This window comes from Lampetra planeri, chromosome 52, assembly GCF_965212315.1.
Source record: "Lampetra planeri chromosome 52, kcLamPlan1.2.h2, whole genome shotgun sequence".
Classification (NCBI taxonomy): Eukaryota; Metazoa; Chordata; class Hyperoartia; order Petromyzontiformes; family Petromyzontidae; genus Lampetra; species Lampetra planeri.
The window spans coordinates 5,230,659-5,244,950 of NC_136158.1; the positions used below are offsets into that span (position 1 = coordinate 5,230,659).

At 52.6% G+C, this 14,292-nt stretch overlaps 1 protein-coding gene across 4 annotated transcripts in view; it reads right to left on the bottom strand.

Annotated features, from left to right (window-relative positions):
* The window catches only part of LOC144734579 (uncharacterized), a 64,022-nt gene that overhangs the window by 26,223 nt on the left and 23,507 nt on the right, over window positions 1-14,292 (bottom strand). For all 4 annotated transcript variants that reach the window (XM_078616827.1, XM_078616826.1, XM_078616825.1 and 1 more), the window contains exons 3-9: window positions 13,554-13,699; window positions 11,047-11,157; window positions 9,408-9,527; window positions 7,339-7,454; window positions 3,257-3,398; window positions 2,600-2,750; window positions 366-512 (exon numbers count right to left, since the gene is read on the bottom strand). In XM_078616827.1, coding sequence (XP_078472953.1) covers window positions 366-512; window positions 2,600-2,750; window positions 3,257-3,398; window positions 7,339-7,454; window positions 9,408-9,527; window positions 11,047-11,157; window positions 13,554-13,699 — 933 coding nt within the window. The remainder of the gene's footprint in view (window positions 1-365; window positions 513-2,599; window positions 2,751-3,256; window positions 3,399-7,338; window positions 7,455-9,407; window positions 9,528-11,046; window positions 11,158-13,553; window positions 13,700-14,292) is intronic.

The following is a 14,292-nucleotide window of genomic DNA, read 5'->3' on the forward strand; positions in this document are numbered from 1 at the left end:
TACGGCAAGGGGGCCGAGGACACGGGGCCAACTCGAGCACCCCCGGAGGCGCGGACAGGAACGGAACGCGGGCGCCCGCTAACGCCCACGGAGCGACCAGAGGTCGCAACCGGGTACCCGATACCCGTACCCTACCCGATACCCGGCTACCCGTACCCGGCCAGGTACGGGTACCCGTTTGCGACCCTGGTGCGGCCGGGTACGGGTACGGGTAGGCCGTGAGTCACTGGTGAGTAACCGTTTGTCACTCATTTCGGGTAGGGTACGGGTAGGGTACGGGTACGGGTACCCGTTTGCGACCCTGGTGCGGCCGGGTACGGGTAAGGAATCAAAACCCGTTTGCGACCTCTGGGAGAGAGCCTTACTCTTGTAGGCCTCGTCCATGGCCACGAGGCGGACGTTGGACTGATCGAGGAGCGAGTGGCTGTCCCCGAGTTGAGCCACCAGAGACTCGGACTCGGTAGTACGGCCAGCGAGCTGGGACATCACCGACTTCAGCTCCGACTGCAGGTCTGGTGGAGGGGGGGAGGTGGGAGTGGGGTCACCAGGATCACAAGCACAAGTGTGGGCACGATATTAATACGATGACACATAATATTCCAAGTACAGTGATACCTCGGTTCACGAACTTAAGTCGTGAACCGACTCTGGTCGCGAACCGAATTGGTCGTGAACCGAGGCACATTTTCCCATAGGGTTCAATGTAAATCCGGTTAATCCGTTTTGACCTTTATTTTTGGTTTTTGAAGCACAAAAGTATGAAACAAATTACAATACACATTAGTACTGTACAGTATAGTAATGTATAAAGAGAGAACACTAACCTTGCTTGAGATGACTTCAGTAAGCACTCAAACGGGTGAACTGTACAATACAGTAAGTACAGTATTGTACAATACAGTACAGTAGTACAGTACAGTAGTACAGTACAGTACTGTATGTGCTAAAAAGCACACTAAAAAGCAAAAAGTCACTGAAAGTGTCTTCACAGTACTCACAGTACTTCTTTCTGTGTCTCTTCTTCTCTCCACGATCTTCCTACAGGAAGTCACGACCATGTGACAGCCTGGAAATAGCATTAAAATGGCCGCGGCTCCAGTTCGTGAACCGAAGCGGAGTTCGTGAACCGGAGCATATTTTTATGAACTTTTCTGTTCGTGAACCGAGTTGTTCGTGAACAGAAGCGTTCGTGAACCGAGGTATCACTGTACAATCAATGAAAATACATTCCTCACTATTTATATTTGCGTACGTCATCAGTTTTTCTTCCGATTCCGTTCCGGTTACGTACGTTCACGTCACCGGAACGGAAACTCAAGCAAAAAGCCGCGCGGGAGGGCGTCTGGCACAGTTTGCCGCCGGCCATCGTGGAGTGGCGATCGTGACGCTACGGTTTGCTGCGGTGATTTCAGTCCAATGTCTTTAAAAAAAAAACTCCGAACCACTTCGCGCGTTCCAAGATTCAGCGGTTAACGAGACCCCACTCTGCAACTTGCAGACGTCTCAGAACAGGAAATGGTTACGTGACCGCTTGAAAATTAATGTCCGTGTTAAGCAAGGGCAGATCAGGCCAGTGGGCCAGTTGGACAGGAGGCCAGATGAGGCAGTCCTGGAATGGAGCCCTCGCACACTCACAGCAGGGCTTGGATTGTTCGCCAGAGGGTGACTGTCGAGAAATGAAATTGGCTCAATCAATATGAAATGGCTCAAGGGGTTAAACGCACAGTTAGCCAATGGGCCAGACTAGCCTGGGTGTTATAAGCGGTTTGGAGAATCGAGCATGGCCTCATGTCACCCCAATGGGCATCACACCTTTTTTATCGCAGTTGCTAAGGTCAGGTCCTAAGGCCCACGGCGCAAAGCAGTAGCAAGAGAATTGGGAGCTCGGGATAGGCTGCTCGGGTTAGGCTGGTAGGGTTAAGCTAGTAGGGTAAGGGTCAAAAATATAAATTCAATATATGAACATATTATAATATCCCAAGCACAATCAATTAAATTACATTCCTTAATCATCACCATTTACATTCAATCATACGTAAGTTATAAGGTCGGGGGATACCCAGCGCACTACGGACATCCTGTACACACGGAGCAATGTAACCAGATCATTCAAACTACCTCTACGCCAATTGGTTTTTTACCCTTCTATCTGGCAACAAAAGTGACACCTTTTTACAAGGAGTCATGTTTGCATAGACCGCAATACCTGCAGTCATAATACAAACAAAAGACATAACTCAGAGTTATATCATATTTTTACTGGCAAATGAGGTTCCCATGGTACCTCTACGCCAATAAATGTGCCCACTCTATTCTGGCCAGCGTCTTGCGGTGCCCCTTTGCAACCCAGACGCTCCACGAATGCCAATGCAAGGTCGCCAATCGCGTCGCGTCCCATCTCAACGATTCACAACCGGCTGCGGATCTGGGAGGAGAACGCTGGTGCTGGCACTCGCACAAAGCAGGGCCCGGCGTCGTTTCACCGGTCCCACGCTCGGGAGGGGAGCCGGTTAACCGCACGGCCGTGGCGATGCAACATCAGTCGGAAGGCGGTGGGGGTGGGTGGGGGTGGGTGGAGAGGCAGGAGCCATGGACGCACCGAGGCAGCGCTGCTTGGTGGAGTGTAGCTCCGAGCCGGTCTGCTCCCATGCGACCATGATGCTCCCGCTGTGCGACTTGTTGGCCCGCAGCTCCTCCGTCGCCTCAGTCAGCTGCCTCTGCAGGGCCGACTCCACCTCCTTGTGGCGGCCCTGTGCGCTCGGAATAACAGGTGGGGAGGGGTCGGTGGTGCGCGGGAGGCGGTGGTCAGAGGTCGCAACCGGGTACCCGATACCCGTACCCTACCCGATACCCGGCTACGGGTAGGCCGTGAGTCACTGGTGAGTCACCGTTTGTCACTCATTTCCCAACGTCTTGTCTCTTCTCACAATTAAAGTTCCTAGAATCAACCCACCCGCACCTGCAACATGGCTTCATCCCAGAGGTCGCAATCAGGTACTCGATACCCGGCCGGGTACGGGTAGGGTACGGGTACGGCCGGGTACGGGTACCCGTTTGCGACCCTGGTGCGGCCGGGTACGGGTAAGGAATCAAAACCCGTTTGCGACCTCTGGTAGATGGTAGGGTAGACAGGTGTGGTAGATGGGGGGAGTTGACGGGGGAGAGGGGGTGGGTGTGTGAAGGAGTAGGGGTGGAGAGGTGGGAGGAGGGGGGGGGGGTGGCCGTGAGGTGATGTAAGTGGTGCCACTGCCCTCACCTGCATCTGCTCGAGTCCGGACAGAGAGCCACGCAGCGACTCATTCTCCGCCTCCAGGGCCATCATCTTGGAGTTCTTCTCCGACATCTCCGTCATGAACCGCCGGCACTCCTTGTGCAGTCGGGCCATCTCCGCCGCTTGCCTGAACGCACGCACGCGAAGACAAAGATCCCCCGTATAGCCTTAACGAACTGTTGGGACAAGTGCTGTTAGCGAGCACCAATGAAAGCCAGCACGGCGCACGAGAGGGTGGGTGAGCCAGCAGCACCACACCCGGCCGCCTTTGTCTCCTAAATGCCGTTGTTTACAGACTGCCCATTTAAGGCCGAGTTTACCTAGGGGAGGCCCAGGACCGGTTCAGATATTCATCAGCAATGCTGGCTGTAGCAGGAACCGAACTCGGATCACCGGGTTTGTAGTGCAACACATTACCCACTGCACTCCCGCTCCCTACAAAGATCCCCCCCGTTATAGAATCCGAATTTTTATTTTTAACTGCAGGAGGAATCCGATGAGCAATGAAGCTCTTTGTCACAGATGTCCAGCATGGGCAGCTCAGCAGACGCGCACACACAGATACGCACACACAGAGACACGCACACACACACAGGGACACGCACACACACACACACAGAGACACGCACACGCACGCACACAGAGACACGCACACGCACGCACACAGAGACACGCACACGCACACACACACAGAGACACGCACACACACACACATAGAGACACGGACACACACAGAGACACGCACACACACAGAGACACGCACACACACAGACACGCACACACACAGGGACACGCACACACACACACACAGAGACACGCACACACACACACACACAGAGACACGCACACACACACACACACACAGAGACACGCACACACACACACAGAGACACGCACACACACACAGAGACACGCACACACACACAGAGACACGCACACACATGCACACAGACACGCACAGAGAAACGCACACGCACGCACAGAGACACGCACACACACACACACATAGAGACACACACACACACAGAGACACACACACACAGACACGCACACACACACAGAGACATGCACACACACACACAGAAACACGCACACACACAGAGACACGCGCACACACAGAGACACACGCACACACAGAGACACGCGCACACAAGAGACACGCACACGCAGAGACACGCACACACAGACTATTGAAGCACGGCAACAGTTGGCCAGGCGTGCCAGGGTGACAGTCCAAATTTGTCAAATTATAAAATTAGTCACAAATTACCTAATTGACAAACACATCACGATCGTCGCCCCCCCCCCCCACGACTTCGATAGCTTAGCAGGGCCCTCCTGACACGGAGTCTTCAGACTCGGCAAGGCTTTCCTGGTTAAACAAATGTAATAATCTTAATAATTGGTGTTAGCTAGCACCCTATTAAGCACCAATTTTCTCCCGCGCGGCGTAATAATGGAGGAGCAGCAGCAGCCTGGGCCTTGCAATCCAGAGGTCACCGGCTCCATGTGCCAGTGCGGCAGTTGGAATAATGGGACAAGTTTCTAGGTCTTCATCTTCTTGGTTCTTTCAGTAAAGTCACGTAGAATGGAAATAATAAAATAATAAAAACAAAACATAATAAAATAATTCTCACGACGTTTCGGCCACAACGCAAGAAGCCGTCCTCAGGTGGAGAACATGTCTGTCGAGAAGACTTCAGACTCTGTCTCCTCCACAGACCTGTTCTCCACCTGAGGACGGCTACTTGCGTTGTGGCCGAAACGTCGTGAGAATTATTTTATTATGTTTTGTTTTTATTATTTTATTATTTCCATTCTACTTGACTTTACCGAAAGAACCAAGAAGATGAATCCCTGCCGTCATGAAAGCTTTAAATCGAAATTTAAGTTTCTAGGTCGCTTCTGAACAATAAGTTAATACCTCAGTGGGCTTTGCCTGGTAAGATGGGGATGGTTTAGTTGTATTTGTATGTGTGTGGGTGATTTGTTTACCTTTCTTGTACTTTACACTACTGTCGTGTTTTTGTACTGTGTTTGTTGTTGTAATGTTCTTAACCCGTGCCCCCCGACTGGACGCCTGTGAAAAAGCTTAATAGCTCATCGGATTCTTTCAGAATAAATAAATATTCTGAAACCACACCCCTCCCCCGTCCACCGTCCGCCCCCTGCCTGCCACCGTCCACCCATCAGCATAAATTGCTCCACCACAGCGAGTCGATCAGCGGGTGACGTGTGGTGGAGTAAAGTGTGGGTCGTCCCACCAGTTACAAAACATCTGCCTAGCATGGAAGAGGAGGTCAACTACCTTCTAGAGGGGAGAGGACTCTCTGGACCAGAGCTCCCTCTACTGCCGATGATGCTCTTCCACCAGCAGTGGTGAGCAAATAAATTGGAGGGCTGCTCCTTTACCTTCTAACTTGGACTGGTTTAAAAAAAAAATACATAAAACCCACTGGCAAGCCAAGAGGCACGAGCGTGTGCGCGTCTGCCAAGCCTCAATTGGTATTGAAGACGGCAGGTTGAGTCACGTACGGACGTGCACGCAAGCCTGCCGAAACCGCACTGCACCAGACGAGGCTGACTCCACAGCCACCACTCTCAACCACAGCGCCAGGTTGTGTTTTTTGTGTGTTTTTGCCCTCGAGCGGAACGTCTGGGGCTTCCCGAGAGTAACGCGTCTGGGTTTTTTTATCCTTTATATTAAGTTCACTTGCGCGCTTGCTTGCGCGCTTACGACCGTGCACATCTTTCGGTCGTTTTTTAACCCACTTCCCGTGATCCAATCGAGCTGACATTTTGCACACAGACTCGTTGTGCGTGACAATTTATTTTCGTGAAAAAATGTTCCAAAATTTTACACTTTTTAGGGAAAAAAAATGATATTTAATTATCAATTGCTTAATGGTGGCAGGCAATCATCTGACCCATAGGTGGCAGCCATCTCAAGACAGAGGACGAGAGGACTCTAGCCGCCACGCATATAAAGGATTTATAGTGGAAAACTTTGTTTTTACGGGTTAATTTTTTCCTCTCAATCTTACACATTTTTTTTTTTTGCAACAGGGTGGATGGAAACGGACAGAGCCGTGTCACGAGCAACAGCTGACGAGAGTTAACTACGGAGCGGAGAGCTGAGAGAAGGGAAGAGGAGCGGAGGAGAGGCGGAGGAACAAACGGCAGAAGCAGCAGAGAGACGACATCACAGAGACCACGGGCTGGACAGGAGAAGCTGGGGAAAGGAAGGGATGGGGGTGGGGGGAGAATGGGGGAAAGGCCTTGGCCCGGCGGCCGTCTGGAACGCTCTTCCTTCCGATATTAGGAAGTCACTGGAGCGATCCACTTTTAAATCATATAGATTGAAAAAAACTCATTCTGTAGAAGTGCTTGTTGTATTTAGTTTGCTGTTCTTTTCCTTGAACCTCCGATTACGTACGGTCTAAAAGAAGTTCAACGTGTAAATGACAAAAAAAAACCCGGTTGTCAAGTCTCCTAAGCTAAGCAGGCCAAAGGCTTCATAACGATTGTACGGGTGACCATCATGCAAAACATCGGCATTCCTGAGGCGATACATTGTGAGGGGAGGACAGTCCAGCAAAATCCATTGTTGTACTGTACTATTCTCCAAAGTCTATGCTCCCCAATACGTCAAACAACTTCCATGACGTCTCAGGGTAAGAACTAAACTAAACTATTTGTTTATTTCACCAGGAAAGGCCCACCGAGTTATGTAGCTCTTTTTCAGAAGCGACCTGGCCACAAATGATAGCTCAACGAAGTGGCTTAGCATCGCGTGGACATTTAGAGCAGCCAAATCCACGCGACCACGGGGAGAGAGAGAGACATGCAAACTCCAAATATACAGCAGGCATCAGGGTCGAAATCGAATCCGCGATCGCCTGCATACCAGGCGAGGTAGTTTAAAATTCGTGCCACCGCCCGGCAGTGGATTGACACAAGAGCTGTCCATGTTGGGACAGCCAGCAACGCGACGGGCGATTAGGCGAGCGACGAGCGACGATGGGTACAAGGGAGAGAGAGGTGTGCCGTGCGTGCGCGTCCCGTACTTGGCGTCGTTCTGGGCGGTGACGCCGTTGAGGGCCTCGCGAAGGATGCCGACCTCTTGCCGCAGCTTGGTCAGCTCCTCCTGGGCGCGGCCGTGCTCCTCGCTCACCTGCTGGAACTGAAACACGGCGTCCGCTTGCCTCGAGACGGCCTGTCCGCTGACTCGCAAACAACGTCCGCTCACCGGCAACCACCGCCCGCTTGCACGGTTTTCGATTTGTAAACGCAGTTGTGGATTTTTCTGCGTTTTCCCTCTTGGATGGTGTTGCTTCATTGATGGTTACTCTTTGGATCTTTCGGTAAAAAAAGTCCAAATGTTACGGGTTCAAAAAAACACCTCCCTCCCCTCACTTACTCTCTCACACTCCTTCCCTCCCCCCTCCCCTCACACTCCCTCCCCTCCCCTCACACTCCCTCCCCTCCCCTCACTCACACTCCTCTCCCTCACACTCCCTCCCTCACACTCCCTCACACTCTCTCCCTCCCCTCACACTCTCTCCCTCACACTCCCTCCCCTCCCCTCACTCACACTCCTCTCCCTCACACTCCCTCCCTCACACTCCCTCACACTCTCTCCCTCCCCTCACACTCTCTCCCTCCCCTCACACTCTCTCCCTCACACTCCCTCCCCTCCCTCACACTCTCTCCCTCACACTCCCTCCCCTCCCTCACACTCTCTCCCTCACACTCCCTCCCTCCCCTCACACTCTCCCTCACACTCTCTCCCTCCCCTCACACTCTCCCTCACACTCTCTCCCTCCCCTCACACTCTCCCTCACACTCTCTCCCTCCCCTCACACTCTCTCCCTCACACTCCCTCCCCTCCCCCCACACTCCCTCCCTCACACTCTCTCCCTCACACTCTCTCCCTCCCCTCACACTCTCTCCCTCACACTCTCTCCCTCACACTCTCTCCCTCATACTCTCTCCCTCACAATCTCTCCCTCCCCTCACACTCTCTCCCTCACACTCTCTCCCTCACACTCTCTCCCTCCCCTCACAGTCCCTCTCCTCACACTCTCTCGCTCCCCTCACACTCTCTCCCTCACACTCTCTCCCTCCCCTCACACTCTCTCCCTCACACTCCCTCTCTCACACTCCCTCCCCTCCCTCACACTCCCTCACTCACACTCCACTCCCTCACACTCCCTCCCCTCCCTCCCTCACACTCCACTCCCTCACACTCCCTCCCTCACACTCCCTCCCTCACACTCCCTCCCTCACACTCCCTCCCTCACACTCCCTCCCTCACACTCCCTCCCTCACACTCCCTCCCTCACACTCCCTCCCTCACACTCCCTCCCTCACACTCCCTCCCTCACACTCCCTCCCTCACACTCCCTCCCTCACACTCCCTCCCTCACACTCCCTCCCTCACACTCCCTCCCTCACACTCCCCTCCCTCACACTCCCCTCCCTCACACTCCCCTCCCTCACACTCTCTCTCTCACACTCTCTCCCTCACACTCTCTCCCTCACACTCCCTCACACTCTCTCTCTCACACTCCCTCTCTCACACTCTCTCCCTCACACTCTCTCCCTCACACTCCCCTCCCTCACCCTCCCCTCCCTCACCCTCTCCCCCTCTCCTCACACTCCCTCACTCACACTCCCACACACACCCTCCCCTCCCTCCCCTCACACTCCCTCCCCTCACACTCCCTCCCCTCCCCTCACTCACACTCCCTCCCCTCCCTCACACTCTCTCCCTCACACTCTGTCCCTCACACTCTCTCCCTCACACTCTCTCCCTAACACTCTCTCCCTAACACTCTCTCCCTAACACTCTCTCCCTCACACTCTCTCCCTCACACTCTCTCCCTCACACTCTCTCCCTCACACTCTCTCCCTCACACTCTCTCCCTCACACTCCCTCCCCTACACTCCCTCCCCTCCCCTCCCACTCTCCCCGCTCTCCCTCACACTCCCTCCCTAACCCTCCCCTCCCCTCCCTCCCCTCCCACTCTCCCTCACACTCCCTCCCTAACCCTCCCCTCCCACACTCCCCTCCCTCACCCTCCCTAACCCTCCCTCCCCTCCCCCCTCTCCCACTCTCCCCGCCCTCCCCCACCTTCACGGCCAGCTGCTGGCCCTCTGCAGCGTGCTCCTGGCTGGAGGCCTGCAGGCGCGAGCGCAGCGCCACCAGCTCCTGCTCGCACGCCGAGGCCCGTGCCCGCTCGCCGGACACTTCCTGCGAAAGGCGGGCACGCGGTTCGACGGTCACCCCCTTACGATTCGACGGCCCGCTCCCCCCCCGGTCGGTTTTTGCTCGCGCTCACAAAAGAAAGAAAATCAAAGCGAGTTGCCTGCTCGAATGAGTATTCATATTATTGGGTTTTTTCGGTAAAGTCACGTAGGTAAAAAAATTTAAATTAATAAAAGTAAAATAAAAATAAAATAAAAATCACGACGTTTCGGAGGCAACACAAGCTTCCGTCTTCAGGTGGAACTGTCACAGCACGATTGCTGTATCAGCTTCAAATCTAGAAAGGCTCGAATGAGCTCGAGGCGCCGCTGAAATCCTCCCAATGCAGCCCCCCCCCCCGCGCCAGTGCTGGAAATTAGACGTTCATATGGCGGGGAGGGGTGGCGGGGGCGAGTTTACCCACACCAGCCAGGAGTTGAATTCGCAACCTTCCGATTGAGAGCGGCTCGCTCGATCGCTGAGCTACCTGGGTCTTTGCAGCGTCCGTCTAGAACAGGGGTCGGTAAACTGCGGCCTTGGGGCCGCATGCGGCTCTTCACGAACTGCTTTATTGCATGTACAGTGAGGGAAAAAAGTATTTGATCCCCTGCTGATTTTGTACGTTTGCCCACTGACAAAGAAATGATAAGTCTATAATTTTAATGGTAGGTTTATTTGAACAGTGAGAAACAGAATAACAACAACAGAATCCAGAAAAACGCATGTCAAAAATTGTATAAATTGATTTGTAAATACTTATTTCCCTCATTAAAATGCAAATCAATTTATAACATTTTTGACATGCGTTTTTCTTGATTTTTTTGTTGTTATTCTGTCTCTCACTGTTCAAATAAACTTACCATTAAAATTATAGACTGATCATTTCTTTGTCAGTGAGCAAACGTACAAAATCAGCAGGGGATCAAATACTTTTTTCCCTCACTGTATGCCTTTACATGCATTGCGGCCCTTGAAATATTGAGTATTGTGTACCGAATTCAGAAAAAATGAACCCGTAAAAACAAAAATTTTCACTATAAATCCTTTATATGCGTGGCGGCTAGAGTCCTCTCGTCCTCTGGCTTGAGATGGCTGCCACCTATGGGTCAGATGACTGCATGGCAGCATTAAGCAATTGGTAATTAAATATAATATTTTTTGTCCTAAAAAGTGTAAAATTTTGGGAAAAAATGTCCATGAACATTTATTGTCACGCACAACGAGTCTGTGTGCAAAATGTCAGCTCGATTGGATCACGGGAAGTGGGTTAAAAAACGACCGAAAGATTTGCACGGTCCTAAGCAAGCAAGCAAGCAAGCAAACTTAATATAAAAGATTTAAAAAAAAATGGCTCTTCTTGTTATTTTGTTTGCCAGCCCCTGGTGTCGTTTTGTCCCGATTCCCTTATTAAGGGCCGTTTCAATGACAACGTTTCATCTGCAACGCGACTCGTTTGTAACGTGTGTTTTTTTGTACCGCTACATTTATACACGAGCAAGCTCAAGGTGCAGCGGGTGGCACGTGCCTGGTACAGCAGCTGGATTTTCTTATTTGCCTCGCCCGTCGCTTCCCTCTCAGCCACGAGTAGATTTTCATTCTCGCGCATCTTCGCTTTCAGACCCATGCCTTGGTCGGCCTGCGTACACAACAGGCGGTGTAACGCAGCAGGTGTGTGCAACAGGGGTGTGTGCAGAGGGTGTGTGTGCAACAGGGGTGTGTGCAGAGGGTGTGTGTGCAACAGGGATGTGTGCAGTGTGTGTGTGTACAGGGGTGCGTACAGTGTGTGTGTGTACAGGGGTTTGCGCAGTGTGTGTGTGTGTGTGTACAGGTGTGCGTGCAGTGTGTGTGTACACAGGGGTTAGCGCAGCGTGTATGTGTACAGGTGTGCGTGCAGTGTGTGTGTGTGTGTACAGGTGTGCGTGCAGTGTGTGTGTGTACAGGGGTTAGCGCAGTGTGTGTGTGTGTACAGGGGTTTGCGCAGTGTGTGTGTGTGTACAGGTGTGCGTGCAGTGTGTGTGTGTGTACAGGTGTGCGTGCAGTGTGTGTGTGTGTACAGGGGTTAGCGCAGTGTGTGTGTGTGTACAGGTGTGCGTGCAGTGTGTGTGTGTACAGGGGTGCGTGCAGTGTGTGTGTGTGTAGAGGGGTTAGCGCAGTGTGTGTGTGTGTGTACAGGGGTGTGTGCAGTGTGTGTGTGTACAGGTGTGCGTGTGTACAGGGGTTAGCGCAGTGGGTGTGTGTACAGGGGTTAGCGCAGTGTGTGTGTGTGTGTGGGGTGTGTGCAGAGTGTGTGTGTGTACAGGGGTTAGCGCAGTGTGTGTGTGTGTGTATAGGGTGTGTGCAGAGTGTGTGTGTGTACAGGGGTTAGCGCAGAGGGGGTTGTGCAGCAAAAGGGGTCGGCAGCCCAGTGTGTGGGGCCAGAGTTTGATGCTCATTAAAGACGTGTTTGTTTGATGTTCATTAAGGCTGTGTAGTTTCACGGGGAAGAGCGGTTCTCCGTTGTGTTTTGTTGCACCGTTTGGTGTGTGGCACCGTGTCCCGACGCTTTGCCCCACGTGTCGCAGCAAAGCGTGGGGTAAACGTCGGACAACGTGCCAAGCAGTGCGCGATACAACCCTTAAAACACATCGGAGAGCTGCACTGCACTACCGCTAACACCTACCCAGTAATCACTTCAGGTGTATTATTTCCACCCACCTCCTCCCCCCCCACATAATTTTATCAGATCTCCGACATAGCAGTGCAACCCTCTGTGCTAAAGAACGGTCCGCGGAAGCGGAAATCACAGAGCTACAACCCGAGACCCCTTCGTGTGACCTCTGCTCTGTTAATTTACAAAACTGTCAGAGCTGCAATTTTGCCAATTTAAGTTTTTGGTTTGTGTGTGCGGTCATTCGTGACCAGGCTGAGACGACCATCAACCCACGAGGCCTGATATCTCCGATTCGTCACGACAGGCGGCTTGCCTGAATTGTGACCCCAGGAGTTCGGGGGTGGAGCCCAGCGCTCAGGGCAGAGGTCGCAAACGGGTTTTGATTCCTTACCCGTACCCGGCCGCACCAGGGTCGCAAATGGGTACCTGTACCCGGCCGGGTATGGGTACCCGTTCCCTACCCGTACCCTACCCGAAATGAGTGACAAACGGCTACTCACCGGTGACTCACGGCCTACCCGTACCCGTACCCGGCCGCACTAGGGTCGCAAACGGCTACCCGTACCCGGCCGGGTACGGGTAGCCGGGTATCGGGTAGGGTACGGGAATCGGGTACCCGGTTGCGACCTCTGGCTCAGGGGCATCACGTTGGAAGAGAGATGTTAACTCCCTGGCCTGGAATACAGGAGGTCATGGGTTTGATCCAGACCCTGACGCCTGCTGCATATTTGGCGTTTGCATGTCTCTCTCCCCGTGGTCGCGTGGATTTTTCTCCGGGTCCTCCAGTTTTCCACTCCACATTTATGAACATGCGCTTAGAGCAATTGGCTGCTCTGAAGTTCCACGTGATGAGCCAATTTGTTGAGCTATTGTTATTGATAGCCAGGTCGCGTCTGAAAAAGAAGCTAATTTATTTCGATTTAAAGCTTTCGTGACTGCAGGGATTCATCTTCTTGTTTCTTTCGGTAAAGTCACGTAGAAGGAAAATAATAAAAATAAAACATAATTAAATAATTCTCACGACGTTTCGGCCACAACGCAAGCAGCCGTCCTCAGGTGGAGAACAGGTCTGTCGAGAAGGCAGAGTCTGAATATAAATAGTCGCTCCAAGCCTGGGGCGTGCCATTCAGACTCTGCCTTCTCGACAGACCTGTTCTCCACCTGTAGACGGCTGCTTGCGTTGTGGCCGAAACGTCGTGAGAATTCTTTTATTATGTTTTATTTTTATTATTTTCCTTCTTGTAAAAAAGAGCTTTACAGCTCATCTGATTTCTCCAGCATAAATCGAGCTGTCCGGCCACTTCGTGCTTCCCGATTGGCTCTCTCGTACCCGCGGGGTGGGGGGGGGGGGGTCCTTGGCAGGGGGTTCTTGGCGACCTCACCTCGAGCAAGGTGTCCTGGCTGATGCCCGCTCGGATGAAGTGCATGAGGATGCCCACGAGGCTGCCCGTCTCCTCGTCGGGCAGCGCCACTGCACTCTTGATAGCCGAGAAGAGGCTCTTGCACACATCCGTGTTCTCTTCGTCGGCTGCGGAAATTCATGGGAGCTTAGGAAATAATAAAGTTGTATACAAACAATGGTGGAAAGTTTCATACATTGCCCTCTCACCCCCCCCCCTACATACCCCCCCAACCCCTATGTACTCATTTGGGTACCTGGTGTACTCATCACTACTGGGGAGACAAAGGCGGCCGGGCGTGGCGTTGACCACCCACACTCCCATGTGTGTCGCAGCACCGGCCTTCATAGATGCTTCTCGCTAACAGCACTTGCCCCTACAGTCTATTACAGGCTATACGGGTGATCTTTGTCTGCCCTACCCAAAACCTTCATAGGTGCTTCTTGCTAACAGCACTTGCCCCTACAGTCTATTCCAGGCTATACGGGTGATCTTTGTCTGCCCTACCCAAAACCTTCATAGGTGCTTCTCGCTAATAGCACTTGCCCCTACAGTCTATTGCAGGCTATACGGGGGATCTTTGTCTGCCCTACCCAAAACCTTCATAGGTGCTTCTCGCTAACAGCACTTGCCCCTACAGTCTATTCCAGGCTATACGGGGGATCTTTGTCTGCCCAAACCCAAAACCCACTTACTTGTTCTAGATTTGAAGCTTTCACTT